The 25317-nt window shown below is 42.0% G+C and overlaps 5 protein-coding genes across 13 annotated transcripts in view; 4 read left to right on the top strand and 1 right to left on the bottom strand.

Annotated features, from left to right (window-relative positions):
- The window catches only part of myrf (myelin regulatory factor), an 8643-nt gene extending 4085 nt beyond the window's left edge, over positions 1 to 4558 (top strand). Inside the window, exons 5-15 of one of the 4 annotated variants that reach the window (XM_060061969.1) lie at positions 74 to 156; positions 298 to 366; positions 482 to 568; positions 1335 to 1402; positions 1541 to 1597; positions 1951 to 2178; positions 2325 to 2418; positions 2535 to 2597; positions 2744 to 2849; positions 2954 to 3028; positions 3188 to 4558. In XM_060061969.1, coding sequence (XP_059917952.1) covers positions 74 to 156; positions 298 to 366; positions 482 to 568; positions 1335 to 1402; positions 1541 to 1597; positions 1951 to 2178; positions 2325 to 2418; positions 2535 to 2597; positions 2744 to 2849; positions 2954 to 3028; positions 3188 to 3277 — 1020 coding nt within the window. In that variant the 3' untranslated portion in view covers positions 3278 to 4558. Of the gene's footprint in view, positions 1 to 73; positions 157 to 297; positions 367 to 481; positions 569 to 1334; positions 1403 to 1519; positions 1598 to 1950; positions 2179 to 2324; positions 2419 to 2534; positions 2598 to 2743; positions 2850 to 2953; positions 3029 to 3187 lie in introns of all 4 variants that reach the window. The other 3 variants (XM_060061968.1, XM_060061971.1, XM_060061970.1) reach the window with 3 other exon arrangements.
- A 1863-nt stretch (positions 4559 to 6421) lies between these two features.
- Positions 6422 to 9048, top strand: tmem258 (transmembrane protein 258). Its single transcript, XM_060062061.1, has 4 exons — positions 6422 to 6568; positions 7732 to 7841; positions 8649 to 8777; positions 8901 to 9048. The coding sequence occupies exons 1-3, from the start codon at positions 6566 to 6568 to the stop codon at positions 8773 to 8775; spliced, it is 240 nt and encodes a 79-aa protein (XP_059918044.1). The 5' UTR covers positions 6422 to 6565; the 3' UTR covers positions 8776 to 8777; positions 8901 to 9048.
- Positions 9049 to 9292: 244 nt separating this feature from the next.
- tmem138 (transmembrane protein 138) lies at positions 9293 to 10849 on the bottom strand. Its single transcript, XM_060062050.1, has 4 exons — positions 10716 to 10849; positions 10337 to 10508; positions 9927 to 10002; positions 9293 to 9517 (listed from the first exon to the last, which is right to left on the bottom strand). The coding sequence occupies exons 1-4, from the start codon at positions 10841 to 10843 to the stop codon at positions 9405 to 9407; spliced, it is 489 nt and encodes a 162-aa protein (XP_059918033.1). The 5' UTR covers positions 10844 to 10849; the 3' UTR covers positions 9293 to 9404.
- A 39-nt stretch (positions 10850 to 10888) lies between these two features.
- Positions 10889 to 19524, top strand: cracr2b (calcium release activated channel regulator 2B). Of its 6 annotated transcripts, none has more exons than XM_060061925.1 (19): positions 10889 to 11029; positions 13710 to 13963; positions 14048 to 14159; positions 14279 to 14426; positions 14719 to 14865; positions 14993 to 15083; positions 15166 to 15261; positions 15509 to 15696; positions 15819 to 15890; positions 16014 to 16068; positions 16780 to 16856; positions 16935 to 17052; positions 17254 to 17380; positions 17487 to 17568; positions 17731 to 17763; positions 17969 to 18083; positions 18564 to 18671; positions 18771 to 18847; positions 19110 to 19524. In XM_060061925.1, exons 2-19 carry the CDS (start codon positions 13712 to 13714, stop codon positions 19189 to 19191), a joined length of 1980 nt encoding a protein of 659 aa, XP_059917908.1. In that variant the 5' UTR covers positions 10889 to 11029; positions 13710 to 13711; the 3' UTR covers positions 19192 to 19524. The 6 variants fall into 6 exon arrangements, 4 of the variants coding, with proteins under 4 accessions (XP_059917908.1, XP_059917907.1, XP_059917906.1 ...); XM_060061924.1 differs by lacking the exon at positions 10889 to 11029 and adding an exon at positions 11426 to 11534; XM_060061923.1 differs by lacking the exon at positions 10889 to 11029 and adding an exon at positions 11524 to 11547.
- Positions 19525 to 19696: 172 nt separating this feature from the next.
- cd151 (CD151 molecule) lies at positions 19697 to 24383 on the top strand. Its single transcript, XM_060062033.1, has 8 exons — positions 19697 to 19901; positions 20869 to 20953; positions 21415 to 21606; positions 22219 to 22293; positions 22982 to 23086; positions 23753 to 23908; positions 23994 to 24080; positions 24167 to 24383. The coding sequence occupies exons 2-8, from the start codon at positions 20870 to 20872 to the stop codon at positions 24239 to 24241; spliced, it is 774 nt and encodes a 257-aa protein (XP_059918016.1). The 5' UTR covers positions 19697 to 19901; position 20869; the 3' UTR covers positions 24242 to 24383.
- Positions 24384 to 25317: the final 934 nt, after the last annotated feature.

The following is a 25317-nucleotide window of genomic DNA, read 5'->3' as shown; positions in this document are numbered from 1 at the left end:
TGTGCAATGTCCTAATCAAATAAATAAATAATAATAATAATGTGACCCTCTGGGTTTGCCTGTCTCGTTGCAGACCCCACCCCCAGATCCGGGCTGCATCAGCCAGAAGATCATGCAGGGCACCATCCTGGCTCTGGTCGTGGTCATGGCCTTCAGGTCAGTCTGAGGCGATGTATAGGAGGAGGAACACAAGCACCCAGACATGAGGGACTCAGCCGTGCGGAGCTGTTTTTGTCAATGCAATGATGATTGGCAGATAAATTGAGTAATTGGTTGATTGTTTGATTTTGGTTTCAGTGTTATTTCCATGTCCGTGCTGTACGTCCTCACTCTCCACCACAAAGGAGCCGTCAGTGAGAAGGATGGGTATGGCGCCCCTACTTTATTCTCAAGAGTCTTTCACCCAATCACACATCCTTCTGCCGTGTCCTTCCTGAGTCTGCACTCTTTCACTTCTTTTCTTCTGCCCTGCCTGTCGCAGCCTCCCTTCCCCCTGTGTTTTCTACGTCTCTTGGATGCCCGTCCTCACTGCCACTGTCACCTTCTGTCCTCCTGTCTGTCCTCTCTGGTAGGCCTTCCCAGACCTTTGCTCTTCCCCTTGGACTATGTCTTTGTCCTCGGTTCATATCTACTACTGCACAATGATTATTCTCCTATCTCCGGTATCTTTATATACCGTATCTGTTTATTCTGTTGCCTATGTGTACTCTAATATGGTATATGAGCTAATTGTTCGATTTCATTGAACATTGTTAATTCCCTTGTTTGTCAAATATGTGGTCACACAGTACATTGTATTTTTTTAACTATTTTAATTAATTAATAAATAAGCAAAATTGAAATTGAATAATATATCATACTGTACACTCAAGTCTTGTTCACACTACCTCGGTCCGTCGACGGATCTCATTGACTTTGCATGGGGCGCTCGCGAAATGCATTGTGGGTCCGTCCGTCCTTTCGGCTCCGTGGTCTTCGTCAAAAAGTTGAGAAATGTTCAACTTTTCAGGCAGCGTTGGCCAAATAAACTCCAGGCGTTTCCTGGATCCATTTTGCAATAACAAGCAGGAAGAAGCAGGAAAAATCTGGCCGTTATATATTTTTAAAGAAATGTGGAATAATAAGATTGTTTTTAGTCACCTGTAGAGGGAGGCGATTTGATTGGCTGCAGTATGCGTCTACAAGACTAGTCCCCTATACGTCAGACACGCCCTCGGCCATCCGACGACGGAAGCATGTAGTGTGAACAAGGCGTCAATCGACACATTAAATAGCCAGTATGTCTCAAGTCGCCATGTCATTAAATATACACTCTACTATAATAACCTGCCCAGGTCCAGAGCTCCAGTGGGCTCCTCTCGTAGAGGTTCCTTCACATCCCAGCCCTCCACCGCTTCACCAGGTAGAGGGTCGTCCTCACCAGGCCCACCAGCAACATCACACAGCATGGAACACAGATGGTAGAACAAAAAACACTGTAACATGTTCCCATTCTCTCCTACGCCTTGATCTGATACAGAGGCCTGCTGTTCTACCACAGCACTGAACAACCAATCGTCTACGGTTCTCCCGCTCCGAGGAAACCAGTCCCTGATAGGTGAGAGAGCTCGATGGTCCCGCCTTATTGTAATGCTCTGGTATGAGGTTTTAGTGGTGCATAGAGGATAATTGCAACGTTTGCTGAATATTGCATTCACAATTACCGGTATCAGAATTATTATGCGGTTATTATGCTCAGGACATCTGTTTTATGATAAGTGTATCTGGGCCCAACGGAAACATTGTTAAGCAATGCATGCTCTTAGCAAACAACTGGATCAGAGCGTGATTGATGCAGCTCTGTGTCTCTGACCAGGGGAGCGCTTCACGCAATAGAGAATGCGGAAGCAGAACAAATAGAATCTCATTGCGCGGCCATATCTCATCGGGCTGAACCACTGCCTCCTCCAGACGCAGATGGCCCGCTCCCCACAGCCGGCACCATGACCAAGAAGGCCAAGTCCAGACCCATGGACAAGGACGGCCGCAACAAGAACCGCCTCAGCCACACCTCCACACCCCTGTACTTCGCCAAGTCCCGTCGACCGCTCCCTTCTGACCAGGAGGAGACGGGAGCTCCCAACCGGGTCCCGGGGGGGCTGCCGTCACCACGCAGACAGCGGAGCGTACACACACAGGGTAGCTAACCACAGGAACTCACTTCTCCGTAACCCACTGTGTGCGGGAGGCAAACACAGTAAAGCCATTCGTATGATTGATTCGTCTCTGAGTGCTTTGTTGTGGTTACAGTGGCAAACACACTGAGACTTTTCTCTCCGTCACAGGGGAACGGCTAGCGCCCTCTCTGACTGGCCTGCACATCCTGGAGACCGGCCAGCAGATCACGACCCGGAGTTGCCCAACACCAGAGAGCTGCAGGTGGGCATGAGCTTCAACCCGAAAGCTCCCTCAAGCTGTGGAGAATGGAGGCTGTGTTTCAGCTTGAATTTAGGTTATTTGGTGCTTATACCCTTTCCTCTGCTTGTGACCCTCAGCTACACCATATCTCTCCACGGGAAGAGGAACTCCTCCATGTCACAGATTACTTTGCACATGACGTGAGTACACGAAACATCAACACAAAACATCACACACTTGTGCTTTCCATTTTGTCAGCATCTGAAAACCCTACTGCCTTGCATTAAGAAGTCCAAATTTCACAGGCAACGTTTGTACGTTTGGTATTCACTGTTGTTTATCTTAGGTCCAACCAAAGCGTGTGGGTTCAGCAGTGTGGGTACGCCAGGGGCCAGCTGTGTCCGGACCACAATGAGACACGGCTCTACACTGGAAAGAGTGCCTCTACAAGGGTATGCAGTGATGCTTAATCCAGATTTAAGAAAAGATTCTTCCATGATTGCTTTGTGTGTGGAGGTAGAATCCTGGTAATAAGTCTCTGTAACAATGTTCCCAGGGGATCCTGCACCTGAGGTCAGTACCGGCTCTACCGTCCCAGGATGTCATCCATCACTTCCGTGTCACTCTGTCGGTCAGTCAACAGTTATATCTTTGTAACATGTATTTCCCATTTGAATTTACCTAAAATATCAACTTTCTGGCTGTACACTCTATCTATGATTTAGTTATATATGAGGTTAGTTTTGGTACCTGTTTGCTAACATCATATTCTGAAATTTTCTTCCCATAGAGTGACGTAGGCTGTTCCAGCAAGGAGGAAAACAAAACAACTGCCTTATACTCAGACTACTATTTCCTCATTCAAAGCAGCTGTCAATAAGACACTGAAGGATCTGGTCAAGTGCCTTGTAGCAAGCCAAGACTCCACTTATTCAGCTAGTAGTTATACTTGGTCCTGTTGGAATTGTGTATTTGACACATTCAATCTTGATTTAGCAGGAAAGAGGCTGGTACTGAGACAAGCTATCTACCACTGTTCATTTTTATTGATGATTTTTGAAGTGCTGTAGAGATCACGTTAGAGAACACTGGTTAATGTTTTTATTTTGTTTAAAAATAAATGTATTTTGTCACTGAATATATCATTGTTGGATTCAGTAAAAAGCCATTTGAAGATGACAACTCTTCATTTCTTTACAGCGAATTATTATTGTTTGAAAAGTATAACGTCAAAATTAACAAAAATAACTGTGCAACTCATTTTTGTATCACTGTTTAGCAATGTACAGCTTACAGTTCAAAAAGCAAGAGTGGACCAGACATAACGATGCTAGGTCTATTTTAGTACTCTACTTTTCTACTATTCTGTATGTATTAAACAAATGTGACTTATGCCTTAAAACATGAAACATCCTTAGTTATAGTTTTATACACTGGAGCAAAGATCATTCGATTCTGTACATTCATGAATAAATAATGGCCCATTCACATTTTAAATATACCTCAAAAGTTCACACTGGCATGTTAAAGGTCTACATATTATGGAAAGAGTTGGAGGCCACAGCTATTACTGGATATGTATTTCTATAAAACATACATTGAATATGCAGAGAGAAAATCACGGCTAAGATTCTGTGGGGAAGAGAATGGTTTGCTCTCAAACGATAAAAAACTTTCTAAATCTTTCCATGTTTATTAAACAGACCATACCATTCCTCCCTGAAGTTATTTTCGCTGTGCCCTGATGCTTGCTCACTTCATTCAGGGATGACATGTATTAAGCATTTCTGGAAATCAAATAACTGGAAAAGCGCATAAGAGTTGAAACACTGAATGTTGCATCATCTTCTACGAAGAAAAGTGTTGTCTAGCAATGGACATTTCTCAAAGACACTGGAATGGCCTATACTGTATTGGTTAACTGGATATAATGCAACGATTGCAACTGGCATATCAACAGAGGAGCATGTTCTATAAATTAGTTTCCTGCTCGCTCTTTTCCATACATCTTAGCAGATGTAGCACAAACCATGTGTTAACTATGGGTATTACATGTGTTAGCCTGTCACCAAACTGATATATTCTTGCTCTGCTCTATACATGCTCTGGATGTTTCAAACTATTAATTTGTACCTAAGTTTTACACACACAAAAACATGCAGAGTGGAAAACCTTTGACTAATATTACAGTGTTTGCATTGTGGTAACTTAAAAGTTGTACATTTGTATATGTACTTTTGATTCACTAAATACTTTTTAGTATTTTTCCATAATATGTCCAAGGAGAGCAATAATAAGTAAGTTGAATTGTTTGCACTTGAGAACTTTTTAGAACATGCATTTCATTTTATTGATAATTTTGGGAAACGAGGATGACTATGACATTGAATTTGAAACATCAATATGTAAACATATAAGCAGTCATTTAACTAATTTTGTGTATTATTTGTTATGCAAACTATGAAAACATTGTATATTTTTTTCGATATGATTATACGACTTTAAGGTCCTATCAAAGCTTATTTATAATGCACAAGCAAGCATAGTAAACCCAGCTTAGCTCTATTTGCACTGTATATATGACCTATAATTGCTATTTCCAGTAGATATAAACTGGTATCAAATAGTCTGATAGAATTGCAATGTTTCATGTTGTTGTTATATTAATATCTTAACCTTTTGTAATGGAAACAATTTCATTATCAATCAATGACTTGTCATCACATCACATGATTTCAAATTTTGGGGGATTTCAAGTTATCTTTTTTCATATCTCTTCCTTAATCTGTTCTCGCTTTCCTTCATTGTGTTGTTTAACTGTGTTGTTGTTGTTGTTGTTGTTGTTGTTGTTGTTGTTGTTGTCATTGTTGTCATTTGCCCACGTGACCCTTATATGTGTTTTGACATAAACATGCTGTAATAACACAAACGCATGCTTTCAATAAAGAAGTTACAAAAAGCCGAGCTGAGTACTTGGCAGGTGTCTGTTTGACATTCTGGATCGGATATTATTTGCACCCTGGCAGCTAATTGAAATACAAAGTACATGTCTTGTCTCTCAAAAACGGTTGCTTACTTTCAAGATTAATTCTGAATTGTGAAGTTAAAAATGTAGTAAGTATGAGTACTATTGACACACACACACACACACACACACACACAGACACACAGACACACACAAACACAAAAATTGTTGTATTGTTCTCTAAAAAAACGCATTGTTCTCTGTATTGTTCGCAAAAAACGCACACAGACACACACAAATACACACACACACACACACACACACACACACACACACACACACACACACGAACACACACACGAACACACACACACACACACACACACACACACACACACACACACACACACACACACACACACACACACACACACACACACACACACACACACACACACACACACACACACATCTTCTATAGGGTTTAGAAATATACGACTTCAAATTGTGTGAACCAGTTCTGGACCAAAACAGCCCGATGGAAACTAACAGTATCCCACAACCACAAACCTGGGCTGCAAGGTCTGTCCTGTTCAGCTGCATCATGAAGTGCATCTAGAAATGTGATGATATGTTTGGTATTGCAGGGACCTATTTTTGCACGATGGTGTGGTTAACCTTGAAGGCTTATGGAGCCACACAATGTTGTTCTTATGGAGCCACACAATGTTGTTCTACACCAGAGTATATGTCCCCCCCCCCACGACATATACCCTGGGAGTAGTTGTTCTGTATTTTGAATAGATGTGTTTTCCCAATGGTAAGCTAAGATTTCATTTTTGAATTAAGTGCCTTATATGAAATAGTGTGCAGTGTGCAGGAGCAAGTGTTGCAGAAAGGGACAAGTGTGTTGCACAATTGCAACTGATGTGCAAAGGAGCGCTTTTGTTTAAGGTATGGTTACATTTGTTTAAGGTATATAGTAACAAAAACTTTGGTCCAAGCATGTGTCTATATAGTGTTCAAGCAATTGAAAAAGAGCTGTAAGAGACAGCCCTTCTCTTTCTCACCACTAGGCGGCAGTACGCGGTCTGAAGACAGGCGGACCGTCACATAAACGTCAGGAGCGAACCAGGAAGCTGTAGTCAGTACGTGGCCTTTTCCTCTTGGACACCCGTGAAAGGAGCATCTCTGCATTACAAAATGGTACGGTAACGTGATCAAATATGAATTCGTTAGGTTTGATACCAATAGGAGTTGTCCTATTATACATTCATTCAAGCGTAGTGATTTTCTCTTTATTAAAAGCCATTCGGTCGGAGATATGGTTGATTGTATGGGCGACACATACAGGCGAGTGAACGCTCCCGTTCATTCTGGTTGTTTGGCAGAAACAAATCCGCATAACAAGCGGTGTTTTGCCTTCTTAGTGCCTATTGTACCTTATGTATGCATTGATTCGGGAGCAGTTAAGTTGGCTGCTTTTGGCTCCAGGTTGTAGGTTGTGGTTTTGCAGCCTTTTATTGGCTGCAGCCTTCTACTACTGCCACCATCGTCATCATCATCATCGTCATATCCTAATGTATTCAATTTATTACTCTGAAAATGCATCTCGGTTTTAATGTAACTTAGATATATTTATTTACTTTCAATGCACCTGCCCCACTGCGGTCAGGTGAGCTTTATCCAGTTTTTATCAGCTTATTATTCATATAATTAAAATAGGTGAATTTCTGTTACTGTAGTTCTTTGCAGTAGTCTGTTCAAGTAAACGTTGCTACCATATCATGGTTAACACTGGCATAGGCCTACTAGTACTGTATTGTTTGAATTAGAATTTGGTGGTGCACTCTACTACTTCAATTACTATGGATATATTTGACAGTATATATAGATATATATATCCCTAAATTGTACTTATGATTATTTATGGACTCTTTTAAAACAGGAAAGGTTAAGGATTGGAGAATAATAAATACAATATCGTGTCATAGCACAGGAATATTTCTATATGATATAGTATCTACTTTCATTCCACACTAAAGTTGGCCGCATATTCATTGAACTGCTCCAACGGTGGAACTCTCCAAACAATAGACTATTGAAAGCAGGGTCCATCAACACTAGTGGATAAGCAAGTTATCAGATTTAGTAAGGTAACTTAAACTTGAGTTTGGCGGGTTTAGTTCCTTCAAGCTGTCCACCGTAGTTGCACTGATAGAGATGCAGAGCACTGTAAACTGTGTCTGAAAAGATCCAATGGTTACAAATGGTGGCCCAATTGAGCAGTCAAGTGAGCCTTGGATCCAAATTGAAATATGGTGATGAATATGTACCTTCCCATGATGCACCTGTGCCCTTCCTTGCAGGAGCTTGAAGCCATGACCAGATACACCAGCCCGGTGAACCCGGCTGTGTTCCCCCACCTCACGGTGGTCCTGCTTGCCATTGGCATGTTCTTCACCGCATGGTTCTTCGTGTATCCTTTCAGCGGTTAGACCCCTTCGTTTCTCCGCCCCTCGCAGCACAATGGTGTGAGATGAGATTATAATGTGTTTAGGAAATGTCCATCTATTGTTAAATCATAAAGGGGAATTTGTTGTAAAGTTTTGGCGCTTAAAGTTGAAAATGTTATAGTCCTTTTATTTAATTGCTTTCTAAATAATAATTTGAGTATTTTTAAATGTCTACTTCACGGAAAGGCAGACAAAGTGCAAATAATTACTCAAGTCATTACCATTACTGTGTACAATATTATTAGCCTGGCTAATACCAGACCTCATCTCAATGTAGATTGAGATGAGGTCTGGGAACCACGCATACATTTTCTCATATTTGAGGCGTGGTTTACGATTGCCCGGAGCAGTTTATTGGGCGCTACGAGTGTCTATCATATGAGTCTGTACGTAGCTCATAGCCAATCGTATCAATTATACCAGATGACGTATGTAGAGCAACAGAAATTCGATGAGGAAGAAGATGATGATGGGTGTGTCGAATAGACGTCGTCATCGTCTGGCCGTCCCTCCCCGTTCTGTGATTGGTTCCCTATCTCAGGCGAAATTCGCATCCATGGAATCGAGGCTGCCTAGCAGTGCGAAATGAAATTGCGCGCAAGGCAGCATGGGTATACCCAGGCTACAATATTATACCATTCCTAATGAAGATAAGTTTGCAAAAGTAAATATTTTGATGGTTGGTTGGTTTTCTGTGGATGAAAGAGATGAGCCAAAATCTTGCATGTTGTTCAGCAGTGATTGAGTTCCCTCCCTTAACTTCTGGTTAGATATGAGGTGACGTCCACAAAGTACACCAGAGATGTGTACAAAGAGCTTCTCATCTCCCTCGTGGCGTCACTATTCATGGGATTCGGTGTACTATTCCTGTTGCTCTGGGTCGGCATATATGTATGATGGTATGTCTTGAGTCCTACACTTTGTTGTTCAATTACCTTTTTTATATCATGATGTTCAATTATTGTTTTTATATTGCGATTATGGTTAACTGACAAGTTTTTTCTGTATTATTGTTGTTGTAGTTTCATGTGTCAAAGAAAGCAACAACATTCCAGTGGAATCGACATCACACTCAACGGGAAAAGGATTTTGGATTTAGGATTTCACGATTGTGAGATCAAGTGGACGTTTTTTTTTTTTCATTCAATCAGTAAAAAATAATTTCTAAAAGTGTGTGTCATGTCTTTTTTTCCCCTTGTGGTCAGTTTTAGAAATTTAAAATGTAATTGGTAGCAGTTTAGCCAATTGTTATACCATAAGCTAGCAAAAATACCTTCTACTAGAAGTTATCTGTGGACAGAGTTGTACCCTGAAAAAGCTCAATCCCAGACAAATGTTCTGGTCAACAATAAAGTGTTGTCTGTTGAAGTGAGGAAACATCCTGGATATTCAGGGATACAATATAATTACTAAAACTAAAACGTTTATTTGGCTAACACAAAAATAGAAAATCTGAAATAAAAAATGGCATCAAACATGTGCACTGTAAACATGTCTCAAGGCAACTATAGGGCAGAACGCTTCCTTCACTGACGGGATTTAGCGAAGGCCTCACGCAGCCACGTAGAGTCTTCATAGAGTCTGGGGTCTCCCAGGAACTCTGCTGTACGCTTGTAGAGGTAATAATACAGCACAGCAGCTGAGGAGTGCACACACAACATTTAGGTTACAATAAGTACATTTGTCAGAAGGAGCAACAATATATCGCTTTCGGTACAGTAAGGATGTTCACAAAACAAAGCCAAGCACCAATACTTATTTGGTTAACCTATTCCCTCTATACAACAAAGATGACTAGGATAGGATGCAACACAAGTACTATTCTTTTCTATTTTTGCCAGGAGGTATAAGTGTGTACATTAAGTGCCAGTACGTACAACATACAATAAGAGTGTACATGAAGTGCGTACGTGCGGTGGCTACGCAGAGTCTAGGTGAACTCTGAACGACTTGTGAGTCTTTTACGGGAGCTGGTGACAGTGTAACAGTAAGCCATCAAACCACGGTTACAAACAATATGTGTAGCGGTAGGCTAATGAACTGCTTACCTGTCCTCTGGAAAACAAACAGCGCTTGAAGGCCGTTGGTCCAAACAAAACTGTTTGAGTCGATCCATCGAAGGGTCTGTAAGTAAAACGCCTGTTAGTTATGAAGCTCAGATTGACATCAAACAGGTCACTTACAGGATATTTAACATATGTAGCAGCCCGCTCTACCTTAACACAAGCTAGTGTGGAGGTAGAACGCATGTGTTTTGCAAAAGGGTTATCATTTGAAATCAATTATACCCAGCCTAAAAGGTTCATGGTTTCGAATTCCAAATGTCCGCATTCTAACTTTGGGCAAGGTAAGACCAACTTACCTACCAGCTCATTAATAACATACATCTAAAACATTCCCCTGATGGTGGATTAGTACAAAGGCATCTGCTGAACGACAATCATAAGTGTGACGCTACCATGAGCCAGCAGTGGAGGCAGATGCTGAGAGTCAGGTAGAGGGCGGAGACCCCCAGCAGAGCCCTGAAGCGCTGCAGCAGCAGGGAGACCAGGCCAACCTGGAACACGTAGGTGTTGAACATCAGCAGGAGAACGATGATCACGTTGAACAGGATGGCAATATCCTGAATGCTGGAATCACATTAAATGATTTGTTATGTTGAGTATTACAGTGATGGGAAGAATAAATATTAAGTTGTTTGAGGCTAACATTTGGACATGAATGGCTGTCACTTCTTGCAATTTAGCGAATTGCTTGCGCTATGGATGAGTCAAATCAATTAGTTAATTCATTGATTTGCACAAGCACAAGTTCATTCAATAGCATTGGTGACTCACGTGAAGAGCACCAGCTGATTGACAGGCGCTCCACGAAGGAGTTCGCTGAAGGAGTTGACGAAGAGGTCATAGGCCAGCAGGCTCAGTTGAATCAACAGCACCAGGGAGTAGTTGCTAGTCTGAAGCATGGTGGCCCTGTTGTGCCTCAGGAAGTGTTCCTGTCCGGCTTTGGGATTAGAACTGACCAGTCGAGGCTTCTGCAAGGTTTCTCCAGTAGCCCCTGGTCGACATCTCTCCCCCCGCGGCGCCTCCGTTCAGTCCTGTGAGCAACACGTGGGATGTTTTGGTCGTTACAGAACATACTCCACTACAACGTAAGTGTTTAATTGTAAAGAAACTCGTACAGCTGCCACTCCATGCTGACCAGACATCTTGTCGGGCTTATTGGATGACCGACACTGATTTCTCCAGAACGAGTTTGCTATCCCGTCAACCGCTCCCTTACGTTTTAAGGTATATCCAAAATTACAAACATTAGCCCGAAAATAACCACAACCACAAAAAAAACATGCACCTAGACAAACTACATAAGGTCATAAACGAGATAATGCATCCATGGGGCTTTCTTGAGCATTTCCGGGTTTTCTATGGCAACGCTACTTCATACCGTAAAGTATGTGATATTGGCGCAGCAAATGAGTTTGGTATCATGTTTATGTGCTGCATGAGCTACACTAAGCGTAACGGTAAGTGAAACAGATTTTCGTACAACAACGCCCCCCAGTGGCTGGAAAAGGTACGTGTGTTAAGTATGATAATCAAAGGTGGCGCAAACACACACACACACTCACACACAGCTGAAGGTCCGGCGCGTCGGAGGTGAGCATGCAAAGTTTGTAAATTGCAACTATTTATTTAAAGCTTATTTATGGATCTCATGTGCCCACCTCTCCTCAAAGTTGGTTCTGCTGTCATTACGTTTATTGGTGTCAAGTAACGTAGTATTATTTTTCTATGGATTGCTGTATTTAGGTGGTCGTTACTTTTCATTGCTCTGTCGACTCGTAGCCTATCCGTAATTTAAACATCCAAATGTATAATAGATCCTGAGCAACAGGTGTTGCAAGCTTTTGTTTCTTTATGAAGTCCAAACAATAAGTTTGTTACCTTGTGTTGACCACTAAGGTATAGGTCAGGTGCTTGGGTAGCGACCAAGCGACTTGGCCTGGCCGTAGACTGCTCCTCAAGCGCATGGTGTGTTCCCTTCCCGCTCTGTATGGGGCCCAGTTCCTAACAACATCTGATTGCAATGGGCCAGGATATGATCTCTTTGTCTAAGTTAAATGTAGGACATTGAAGGCACCTCAAAACGGATGTTTAAGAGTTACGTTGCCGATTTAACGCGTACCGAGTTTTAGAAAGTGTTAATGTTTACATAGGTGTTATCTGGATCGCTCCTCCCTTGACTCCAGCTTATTTATAAACCTTTTGAGACTTCAGATATGCCACTGGACATATTCATGTCGAAAAAAACACATACCTACATACCTGGAACTTCTAGGATTTTCTAGTTGGCTAATTCTCAATATAGGCTAGTTATAACAGAAACATTTGACTTAAAATATGTTTTTGTGCCACAACAGCATAAATCACAGAAACTTGTGCTGTGGTTTTCCAAACAAAATGGCCTGCAACCAGGCTATAATGGAAATTAAATCCATTGCAAATGTTTTATTTGCATCCCGTTTCACTCATTGTCCTCATCCTCCCTCCCCTCGAAGAACAAGACTCGTCCGTCACCTCATAGGACCAAATCCTGTTGTTTTTACCATGCCCACATCCTGGTTGGAGCAGAGGTAGTGACCAAAACATTTGTATAACATTTGTCAACGAGGCAAACTGCTGCTGATTATGTGTTCGGAAACTAGGGTAGGCCTAATGATATAATATGATAGGTTTAGGATAAAATTAAGTAAAGTAAAAAATATCTATAAATAAAATAAATAATTAGGTATAAAGGTATAAAATATATATATTTATTGACAATACCTATCAGTTGCCAAAGTTAAGATTCACGGTGCATAAATTCAGCTTCTCTTAACATGGGTAACATCTGTTTCCAGCAGCAGATAGTGCATTCACTCACAGCAACTTTGGCTCTGCTCCCACTTGTGTTTGACAAGGGAGCATGCATAGCAGCAGGCCTATGTCTGACCTTAAACAAGGAAAACAAACGCATTTAAATGGAATCTCCCTTCATCCACTAAAAGCGATGGTGGCTTTTGCTTTAAATGGCATGATGCAAGAAATACTCATTTTTGTTTTAATCAATAACTTAATAATAACTTAAAAACTAGACACTCATTTAGGCACAGCACATATTTCTTGTGATAAATAACAAATTCCACTATGAATGACGTACAGTTTCCGTGGTTTGGCCCCTAGAATTTAATTTGGGCATATGGGTTTTCGTCCACCGGTTGGAACGCATTGGTATAAAGGACATGATAAGGTTGTCTTAAGTCAGTAAGTTAAACAAGCTCTACAAGAACGGCAGTGAATGAGCAAACACATCTGATGGTACAAGACCAGACCTCTTGTTTGTTTTTTTGCTCATCAAACTGCCTCTCTCACGCATTCTTTATTATTCCTCACCGACGGGTTCCCTGTCCTGGTTCCCTGTCCTGGTTCCCTGTCCTGGTTCACTGTCCTGGTTCACTGTCCTGGTTCACTGTCCTGGTTCACTGTACATGTTCCCTGTCCTGGTTCACTGTCCTGGTTCACTGTCCTGGTTCACTCTCCTGGTTCCCTGTCCTGGTTCCCTGTCCTGGTTCACTGTCCTGGTTCACTGTACATGTTCCCTGTCCTGGTTCACTGTACATGTTCCCTGTCCTGGTTCCCTGTCCTGGTTCACTGTACATGTTCCCTGTCCTGGTTCCCTGTCCTGGTTCTTCAGCGCAGCGCGGGCCGACATAGTTTCCTCCTTTAGGGTTTACGTTCTCCTCCAGACAAACGGAGTACCATCGGTTAGCCTAACCCATCACTCTTCCACAGCAATGTCCAAGTGGCTCAGCGATGGAGAGGTGCTGGTGGGGCAGGGCAGCGGCGACGCATCCTCATGGAGCCCAAGATCCAGGGGCCCGTCCGCTGGGGGCCTCGTGTCCAGCCCAGTCCGAGCCCGGTTGTCTTCACCCAGGGCCAGGGAAGCCATGCCTCACCAGGAGCCACAGACCATGGACAAAGCAAGGGAGCTGTTTGTGCTTTGTGATAAAGAGGGCAAAGGATTCATCACCAAGAGAGACATGCAGGTAAAGAGCTGCTGGAGGAATGCAATTCAAATATCATGGTTTACATTTTTTACGTGAAATACTGTTGGTCCTCGTTGTGCTTAGCGACTGGAAGTGGAGTTACCACTGTCCCTGGATCAGTTGGAGGACGTTTTCGACAGCCTCGACAGAGAGAGTAATGGATTCCTCACTCCTGTAGAGTTTAACGCAGGCCTTGGTGAGTTTAGGATGGACTCTTGACACTCGCCAGATGTGAGTGTCTATTTACACAGTGTAGAGCCTCAATTACAAAAATAAACAAATAATTTCACTATACCTGTTGCCATTTTCTGTTAGGAGGAATCGTGGTGCTAGACGAGAGCTTAAACCAAAGCCAGAACGAGGGGCGGGCTGAGCCAGACCCGGTGGACTGGAACAACGACCCCGGAGTCATCCGGTTTGTCAACCTGCTGGTCGAGTTGGGAGCAGACACCCTCTTCAAAAAGTAAGACCTTGCCCTTGAAATAATTAGTGTCATCACTTTCTAACCCAGGCAATGTCTAACTTGCCAAACTTACTCAGATATGGCTTTTGAAGTATTACCAAAGAATGGACACAAAAGTACTTTGTACGTTTAGTATTCATATTTTACTTAACGTAGACAGTCAACATTAAATGCAGACATACATTATTATGTGACAACATGAGTCTCCTAATCCACCCAGACTCTGATGTCTGTTGTGGTGTGTGTGTGTGTGTGTGTGTGTGTGTGTGTGTTTGTGTTTGTAACGTGGCAGTCAGTGGGAGGTGTCCTCCTTATGGTTTGAACTGCAGAGGGAGAGACCGGAGCTCCTCACTGTCCTGGACGATATCCTGGTCCACGCTTTGGCCGCCGTGCAGGACAGCACCAAGGAGAAGGACAGCCTGGAGCAGGCCCTGCGCAGGTTCCCACCAGTACCAGACTCGGCTGCATGTCCACTTGCACATGCAGTCTGTGCTCGGGGTCCACGTGTGTTTACCGATGTTTTCCTCTGCATTTGATCTCACATAGCTCTGTTTGGTTTGTTCTAGGCGAGAGAGCGAGCACGATCGCATCGTTCAATCCATATATGAAGAAATGGAGAGCCAGTTGAAGGAGGAGAGGGAGAAACAAAAGACGCAGGTAGATTCCTTTTTGTTTGTAGTCCCCACTGTATACAAATGATCATGGACATACCAGTTAATGAGGCTATTGCCTTATCCAGGACGGCATTAAACAGTGGGAGAGAGGACAACATCTGGAAGCGGAGCTGAGCATGCGGGAACAGGAGCTGGAGAGCAGTCTGGTCAAGCAGAGGGAGGTAGGCATCCAAGCAGGCCTCCTGACGGCCACTGATCACTATAGTGCTCTCCTAAAACATACCAATAACTAAGGTCTGTATCAACCGATTGTGTTATATGTTATATCAAAAATGCAATAGTTTTAGGTGGCGATACAGTTTGTTAGAGCAATAGAAACATTATATGCTTTTAGAGTGTCTGAGGCATGAGGCCTTCTGGGAAGCCTTGGTTCAGTGAAGGAGACCTGGCCCGTGTGTTTATACCCAGATGGAGAGCAGTGTCCGGGCGCTGAGCTGTGAGCAGGCCGACATCAAGGAGCAGAAGCAGCGGGTACAGAGCCTCAACGTTCAGCTCCGGGAGCAGCTGGAGTCCACCAGAGAAGAGCTGCAGGCCGCAAAGAGCCAGCTCAACCTGGTTCACGCCACAGCGGCTCAGGAGCTGGCCGTCAAGGAACGGTGAGGTTCTTCTCTGAAGTGTTTGATCATTATAATGATAATATAAAAAGTTGTTGTTCAATTTCATAACTCTGTATCATAGAAATCATCGTTCAATAATATTGAGTACCTTTTTTTTTTAGAAATGTGTTGAAGGTGTCTAGAAACATTCAAAAGGAGAAAGAGAGTCTTTTAAGACAACTTGACATTCTGAGGTAAGCTTGTACATCAGGTCTGCTGGTGATGGTCTGATGATAGGCCTTAACTGGAAAGCATTTCCGTCAAGTCAATGAGATTCAGCCCTGATTCACTGTGTCTTTCAATGATTAACCTCGCAGGGACATGAACAAAAGGCTGCGGGACGAGACGGACACCCAGCAGGCCCAGAAGAGGGTTAGTCCTCGACGCACTGTCTTTGCCACTCTACCAAGACCTCAATATTACTGCCATTAAAGTTAAACAAACCATATCCAAGACGCAAAGGTCTTCACATTGCTGATCATTATTTCATTTGTTTTGAGTGTTATGTAGTCTTCGACTCATTTACGATGCAGATGAGCCGGTTTGCCTGTCTTGTGTGAACAGTTTCTGGTTTGTGTTATGTTTGAGTGATGTAAATAAGGATTGTATTCTGCTGCTTAACAGAACAGTGTATTTTGGTTCATTTACTGTGACTTTGAACCAGGAGGAATGCAAATGGTCACTTTATAGTCCTAATAAAAACTTTGGATTTTCATGATATTGCACAAATACAAAATTTAACAACTATGGTTTAAGGGTTGTTGTACCTCAAATAGCTCACTGTCAAAACAACTACAATTGTACCAACTGTAACAAAAATCCCTTTCATGTAGATTGCTGTTAATATGCCATAATTTGTTATTAAATTATGAGTACAATGTAGTGTAATAAATGAAGCTATTGATGTATTGGACTTCTTGCTTAATTACAGGTTGACACACATAACAATTCAAACAAGATCTAAACATTATCACGCAACGCAGGCAAACATACTAATCACATAAAAATACAAATTTCTATATATTTATATCCTTATAAACCTTTGGTCTGCCTTAATCTTCAAAACCCTTTCACGTTTTTCAGAGCCCCATCCTAAAGGTTTTGCGGAAGCAAGGGTCTTTATTAGGCAACTACGTACTTCAGGAAAACGCAATGAAAAGGTGTGTGAAACGTAGTTTGGCCAGCCGTAACAACTGCTCTGCCTTGTGGACTAATTGTGTGTCCAATCAACTTTAAAGACAGCTGAGCTCCACCAGTCCCCCTGAGCAGGAGAGGGAAGAACTCTCCAAGCTCCCCAAAAGACGACACTCATCCAGTGCTCCGGGGTATCAACACGAAGCACACACTCAAACACAGGTAGCGCAGATATTTGTTCCCTGCAAAAGAAAAATACTTTGTGACAGTTTGAATGATCTCGTCTACACAATGATCCTTTGCTGCAGCCGGTGGGAGTAGGAGTATTTGTGCCCGGTGTGGTTATCATATACAAACAACCCCTGCTTGAACATCACTGTTGAAGTTAACCTGAACTGTGTGGTCACTCCTTTTGACCTCCAGAGGCCCGTGGTGAGTCCCCAGCGTGTGTTCAAGGTGGTGTTCCTGGGGAACTCTGGAGTGGGGAAGACCTCGTTCCTCCGTCATTACTGCACCGGTCACTTCTCCGACACCCTGAGCTCCACTGTGGGTGAGGCGCCTTGGTCCGACGTCACGCTCTCCCGTTGATTTCTAGCCCCCTGTGTTCAGTGAAGAACGTACATCTGCTGCGTAATGCAACGGCCCCTCTGTTCCAGGGATCGATTACCAGATGAAGAACATAACTCTGGGCTCCATCAATGTGGTTCTGCAACTCTGGGACACTGCGGGACAGGAGAGGTAGGAATATTATGTGTTTCAGGTATTCTATGATTTTCAGGTATTAGGCCTACCTATTCCTTGTGCTTCAGGTATTAGGCCTACCTATTCTACGTGGTTCAGGTATTAGGCCAACCTACTATGTGTTTCAGGAATAAGGCCTACCTATCCCCTGTGTTTCAGGTATAAGGCCTACCTACCTACTATGTGTTTCAGGTATTAGGCCTACCTACTATGTGTTTCAGGTATTAGGCCTACCTACTATGTGTTTCAGGTATTAGGCCTACCTATCCCTTGTGTTTCAGGTATTAGGCCTACCTACCTACTATGTGTTTCAGGTGTTAGGCCTACCTACTATGTATTCAAGGTATTAGGCCTACCTATTGAAGTGGTCCAGGTGTGACCCTGCCTCTGTGTTCAGGTACCGCAGCATCACTCAGCAGTATTACCGTAAGGCCGACGGGATACTCAGCATGTATGACATCACTGACGGGGACTCCTTCCTAGCGGTCAGAGAGTGGCTGGATTGTGTACAGGTTAGAACGCTCGACACTCGAATCAACAGCTATATGTACTGTACTTCATCATACAATCTTCAGAGAATGCTACAGCCAGTATTTTCTTCAAGACTGATGCCACATGAGCTGGTTTAACATTTTCTAACAATAAATAAATTGCAAACATATACATTAGCTATGACATTGGCATTGTCAAATTATAATAAAGCGCTCGAAAGATAATGTTGGTCTAAAGTGACCTTTGTGTCTGGGGAGACGGTGCAGAGCGAAACAACTTTCCACTAGTGTGAGCTTGGACTGCAGTACCCATTTAAACCCTTGGTGTCAGTGCTACGTCTGGTTTCTGATAATCATTACAAATATTACTAATGATTTCTTTAGGCCTGTTCCTTTACACATCCAAAACATCTGTCAATCGTTTGGGGGTAGCTTTTCTCTATGTTTTATAATGTAACTCCTGTTTGAAAGTATCTTTGACGTGTTCTCAGTGTCTTCCAGGAGAGGAAATGTGAGGGAGCAGTGCTAATGCTTCTCGGCAACAAGGAGGACATGGCGAACGACACAAGCAGGAAGGTGACGACGCAAGAGGGACACAGACTTGCAGAGGTGAGCAGAAACGTTTTGATTTAAGATTGTGGTTGTTTTTTAACTGCAGAAACCATAAAGCAGGTTACTAAATGGACTTATCTGTGATGATGTGTGCAGCATCACCAGGCTGAGTTTTATGAGTGCAGTGCCAGGAGTGGATACAACATAGAAAGGCTTATGTCCGAGCTGGCCCGGTATGGTATTCACATCTCTGTACATTTTTAACCAAAGATGGGTGTATGTAATAAATCAATAGTTAATGGCCTACTGAGTAAACAATAACTGATCATGAAGTCACTCTGTGACTTTTGTTTGCCTTTTGGAGAGAAAAAAGCATTGAAGTCGGTTGACATGGAGTTAAGAACGGTTTAAGAGAGATAGTGAAACTGTCGTGTAAACAAAGCATACAAAGTTAATATGATGGATGAAAATTTAACTTAATTTCTCTCTCCATAGGATGCTGGTGGCTCAGCAAGACCGCCAATGTAATGACACACTGACACTCACTGAAAACACTGCTAAAAGAAGCTGCTGTTGATCGCACAATGATTGGATTGGAAGGACTGGAAAAAATGACTATTCACAGTGTTTAATGGTCAGATATGTGTAGATGTTATCTATACAATTGTTAGTGCTTGGCACTTGGTTCTATTTACGTCCTTACTGTACAGAAAGCGATATATTGTTTTTCTTTCTTCTGAAACCTTAAAAAATTCTGACTTATTCTATGGCACTTTGGATAAAAGTGTCTGCTGAATGCCCTAAATGTAAATGTAAATATGTATGTATGATTTATTTTCCTTTCAAATATTTATATTGCTTTGACTATATTATGTAATCCAATACAGTAAAACATATCGTGTCTGCAAAAGGATGTTGTCTTCATTAATAAGATGTAGCACATAACTACATACAGTATACAGATTACTACACATGTAATACATTTATTTCTCTGTGCGTCACCCACGATCCATGCCTGGAAACCACCAGCTGGAGGCAGCCCTGCTCTTGTGACATCTGGGGCTGTGGCTATATCCAACCCATTCACTGGTCCTCTAGTAGGAAAACAGACGCTCACCCGCCCAGTAGACCCGGGCCAGTGCTCCAGCTAGAAACTTCCACTCTTCCTCCGAACGTCAAACCTTCACCGTTGGGATTGGGTTTTGGAATACCAGCAAGTTTGAAGACAAACTCACAAACTTTCTAACAAACTTTCATTCTTCAAGTTTTGTTAGCATCGAAAAGCAGGTAGGACCCTCTGAAAAATAGGGGACAGGAAAATGACTAATTCTTTCCACTGACACAATGGTCTAAAAATAGCTATTGCTACTGGTTCTAGACAAAAAAAGAAAGTAAAAATGCTTTTCTTTATATGCTGCTGCGGAGTATGAATCATAAAATACAGACTTTAATTAGCTGTTTGGGATTTTATATATATTTTACAATAATAGATTTACTTGATTTCTCATTGTAATCTTTAAACACTTTTTTATTGTCACTTGATGTGTAACAGCACATGGTGTCTATTCAAGGGTCTATTCTATTGGTATAAGAAATAAGAGATTAGAAAGAAAAATAACATATACAAATGTTTAAGAAAGCATATGCTCCCTGTCAGTAGACAGGGTGTAAGAAATGTGGTGTTACTGGGATCGAAGACATTTATAACTCCTCTCAGACATCTGAGACAAGCTAAGTACTTTACCCCCACAATGTATTTTATTTCATTAGTGGGCTTTCCTCATTGAATGCCAAGGTGTGGTATTTGGATGGTAGCCTTTGTTTGTGTTTGTCTGATGGGTACATAATATTACTAAGAATAGTATTTTATGTTGAAGAGGCACTAAATAAATGCTCACAGCACATACAATCCTATTTCCAACTATAAGGGCATACTTTCTTAGCCTTAGCTTTAATCTTAGCTTTATCACCATTGTGTGCAGGCTCAATTATTTACAGTCTAAATAATGAAAACTGCTTATGGTATAATCTTCACATCAGGCAGGGAGATCGTGTCATGTCAGGCAGCCTTCACTGCAGCAGTGTTAGGAGATATGGCATGCTGCAGGAGCGTAGGGCATTCCATTTCCATCTGCGTTCGTTTATACTGTTGACTGCTCTGCACTCTCGGTCTGTAATCTAGTGCTTAGCCCTGTGTGGTTTGCCATAATGCCTTTTTGCCATGTGTAAATGCTTCCCTTTTTTGTCTTTTCAGAATGGAGGCAAGGTATAAGAGAAAGAATACCTGTGGAACGATATGTCTGAAATATCTCCTTTTCTTGTTTAATGTTCTGTTCTGGGTAAGTCCATTGGGTGTGAGCTTTCAGTTGTGTAGGTGTTTTTAATGCAGCTACACGGACGGCTATAAAGAGATCCATATCAGATGTTCCATAAGCCATTCATACACTTCTTATTTGGACTGCTTTTCCCATTCAACTTTACTCCCATGTATTTATTGTGTTATGTTGTTATGTAGACCTTGTTTATTATTGTTGCCAACGCACCTACTTTTCAGTGTTTCCAAGGGAGACCCACAGTCTTTAGGTTTTCTTGAGCAACTGTGGTCTGTGGTATCAAGAAACCGCTCGTTAATGATGTGCTACATTCTTCATAGGAACATCTGGTTTGAATTGAGAAGGTACCACAACTGATTGTGTGTGTGTGTGTGTGTGTGTGTGTGTGTGTGTGTGTGTGTGTGTGTGTGTGTGTGTGTGTGTGTGTGTGTGTGTGTGTGTGTGTGTGTGTGTGTGTGTGCTCTCAGGTGGCAGGTGGAACTGTTTTGGCAGTTGGAATTTGGACCGTGGCGGAGAAGAGCGATTACATCAGTTTACTGAACTCCACCTTTTACTCCGCCTCGGCATACATCCTCATCGCCACGGGGATCATCGTGGTGGTGACGGGACTGATCGGGTGCTGTGCCACGCTGAGGGAGATGAGAAATCTTCTCATTGTGGTGATGCTCATTGCCATCCATTCCTACCATCACAATCCTATGCAATACCGAATACAGCACAACATACTAATGCAACGTGCCATCTTCTGTTACGATTAATGCTTCCAGAACTCAGTGTTTCAGTGTTTGGACCAAATCCAAACACCTTTTGTTTGAGTGCATATATATTAAGGGTTCAACCTGGGTGACCTTTTTCTTTTCTAGTTGCAACCAGAGCCTTGCACCCTGTCCTGCATGTATATGCATCTCCTTATGTCAGAAATACATGTGTCAGATACAAAGGACATGCATGCAGAGTGTTTCTTTAAGAGTTTAGATTTAGCCCATGACTCATGCTCGTGGTATGAGAGGCATCAAATGTGGCTGGCTGGTCAAAATATCATGGGGAGAGAGAAGAGTACAGCATACTGCATAGGAAAACATTTATGATATAAGATACTACCTTACATTATACCAGCATTAAAGTTGTAACATTTTCTGTCTATTTAATGTCACATGCAAGTGTACCGAAACATTACTAATACCATAGTGTCCATTCCAATTATTATCTGTTATTCACTTGCTTCCTCTGTCCTGTCTGTTATCCCAATTTTATGTCTCTCTCTTCCACAGTATTTCATCCTGTTATTTTGTATTTTCCTGCTGGAAATCATTGCTGGTGTGATGGCCTACATGAACTACCAAAAGGTGATTTTCAATAGAAAAACGTTGTACAGTCAATAGTTGCAGTGGTAGATACTAGTCCCATAGATCAATGGTCGTGCAGCACTATATTTATAACATAGTTATCATCATCTTATTCTATTTATGTTCCTTTTCTTGTCATCCCAGGACATATAACAACTCAAACTCACTTTCTCCCTCCATACTGTTTCACTTTGTGTGTCTTTGTATACCATATTTGCTTACTGTCTGTTTTCTGTGTTATCTAAGCTGCTTTTTACCTCTGCCTGTTCCATCTCCAGTTAAGTCCTCCGTATGCGTATCTTTTACACCTCTTTTTCTTCCTCCCTTTCTTGCTCCAGTGTTTTCCTTACTGCTATGAGGTAATCTCAACTGCTCCTCGTCTGTGTTCATCCATTCATGTTATTAGCTAGGATCATATTTTCTCCCCCCCTCCCACCGAATTAAACAATATTATGCTTTTAGTTTAGGAATCCTAAGGTCAGAGAGTTCGCGGAACCCATGCCCCATTTTTCTGTGTATTCTTAGCCCCCAGTGGTTGCCATGGCGGTTATAGTGGAATGTTACAGCGGTGGAAAGTAACTTGACCGTGTGATATATTTACAAACAGGGGAGGTTGTCTTAAAGAAACCCAGACCCTTGCAGGTGACGGACCCTTGTAGCTCACCCTCGCTGTGCTCCTGTGCCACAGCTGGACCATGAGCTCAGGCAGAACCTGAGGTGGACCATGCAGCATAAGTACAAGCAGCCGGGGCAGGAAGGAGTCACCCAGGCCGTGGACAAGCTCCAGCAGGAGGTATCTGATGGGGGAGAAATGCTATGCTATGCTAATGATGTAGGCCAGGGATCCTAGGTTATACATATAGGAACAGGCAGGCTACAGCTGGATTATCCATCCTTCCACATATTATGTAGTAGTAGTTAGGGTATCGTTATTTTCGCATTATTATTGTTTGTTTATTATTGACATTTTCTATTTGGTTGGTTCGATTCAATACAATTTTCTTTGTATAGCCCTTAATTACCGGTACAGTCTCAAAGGGCTTGGTGTGTCTGTGTGCGAAGAGATTAGTGAAAGGGTCAGTGGATCAAAGACTACCAGAACAACACATGCTTTATGATGATTCGCACAGACGTCAAACGCTGAACGTTTGCTCCTCATCCCTTACAGTTGAATGGCATTTGTATTTTCTACAACGAAACAGAAGCCTTAAAAAAGATTGATAGTCCCACTGTGTAGACTACAAGTAGCAGAGAAACATATTTTATGCAAGGACAATTTGCCTCAAACCCTACTGTGTCCTTTGTGTTCGGATAGCAGAGACATTGCAAGTGAACATGCACAAACCACCAAGAACATCTGGATGAATACTAGGAGGGAGTGGAAATGTGTTAATTTTCAACAATATTCAGCTGGTCCGAGGTGTATGTTTAACTCCTGCTGTGTGCCTCTGTGTCCCAGTTTAAGTGCTGTGGTAGCAACAGCTCCCTGGACTGGGCTGACAGTATTTGGATCCTAACCTCACAAAATGCTATGATGGTGCCGGACAGCTGCTGTAAGACTCCCAGGGACTTCTGTGGCCAGAGAGACCACCCGTCCAACATCTACAAGCTAGAGGTCCGTTTCCCCACTCAACCTAACGATTATTATGGGATTAATATAGTGAGTTCAAGTTTTGTTTTAACCCCATGCCGTTACTCAGGGAGGCTGCATCGGTCGGTTGGAGGAATTCATTCTGAGTCAGCTGCTTATCCTAGGTGCAGTGGGAATCGGCATTGCCTTTCTTCAGGTAAAACATGCTGCGATGATAAGCAATGCCACTGGTTGCCCTTGTGTGCCGTTTAACAAAAGTCTTGCATGTTTAATATTTTTCAGCTGCTGGGGATGATGTTGACCTGCTGCCTTTATCAACATCTGAAAGAAGATCGTTATTCAGCCTGTTGTTTTTAATATGTGGTTGAATTGATGTGTATTGGAATACATGATCTCATTCATTAATGTACTGTATGAAGTTGTGAAGCCGATCTTTTGACATTGCAATGATGGTATATTTGTGAAGGAGCAAAGCTCAATAGCATATTCCATTACATGGCTCCCTTGTTGCTTTGTGTTTAATCTTATGTTTAATCTTTATCTGTGTTTATTTTCTACAGACAAAAATAAAATAGTATATGGCTGACATTTTTGCACTATGTTTATATATATATGTTAGAGCTGTCAAGCGATTAAAATATTTAATCGTGATTAATCGCATTAATGTCATAGTTAACTCACGATTAATCGCAAATTATTTTTCTATGCTAAATATCCCTTGATTTTTTTCTCCCATAATTCTTCTCATTTAAATTCTCTTATCAACATGGTGAAGTGTATCGGCTTGCCTTGTGCAAATGATTTTCTATTGATAACAACATTGGCATATACTGATCAAAACAGGACGATACAAAAAAATAGCCTATAGTGCAATTAAACGACTGCTTTGAACAAATGTCATTTGAACATAGCAGTCAGGCTACTGCTTCTTTGTTTTGAGCCAAAAAAAAAAAAATGCCCTGTTTTTTTTAACGCCGTTAAATTTGGTTTGCGTTAACGCCGTTAATAACGCGTTTAACTGACAGCTCTAATATATATATATATATATATATATATATATATATATATATATATATATATATATACACATAAATATACATGCATATATATATATATATATATATATATATATATATATATATATACACATGTATATGTATACGTATCTGTATATATGTGAGTGTGTGTGTGTATGTGTGCGTGTGTGCGTGCGTGCGTGCGTGCGTGCGTGTGTGTGTGTGTGTGTGTGTGTGTTTTTTGCGTGATTACGTGCCTGCGTGCGTGTATATAATGAATACACTTAAAGAAACAATCATGATAATAATTCATTGAATTTATATAGCGCTTTTATTTTTCTGGAAACTCAAAGCGCTTACAGTGAAGGGGGGAACCTCACTAACCACCACCAGTGTGTAGCATCCACTTGGGTGATG

This window comes from Gadus macrocephalus, chromosome 9 (genome assembly GCF_031168955.1).
Source record: "Gadus macrocephalus chromosome 9, ASM3116895v1".
Taxonomy (NCBI): domain Eukaryota; kingdom Metazoa; phylum Chordata; class Actinopteri; order Gadiformes; family Gadidae; genus Gadus; species Gadus macrocephalus.
The sequence above is the reverse complement of the archived record's forward strand: the minus strand, read 5'-3'. Positions and strand labels throughout refer to the sequence as shown.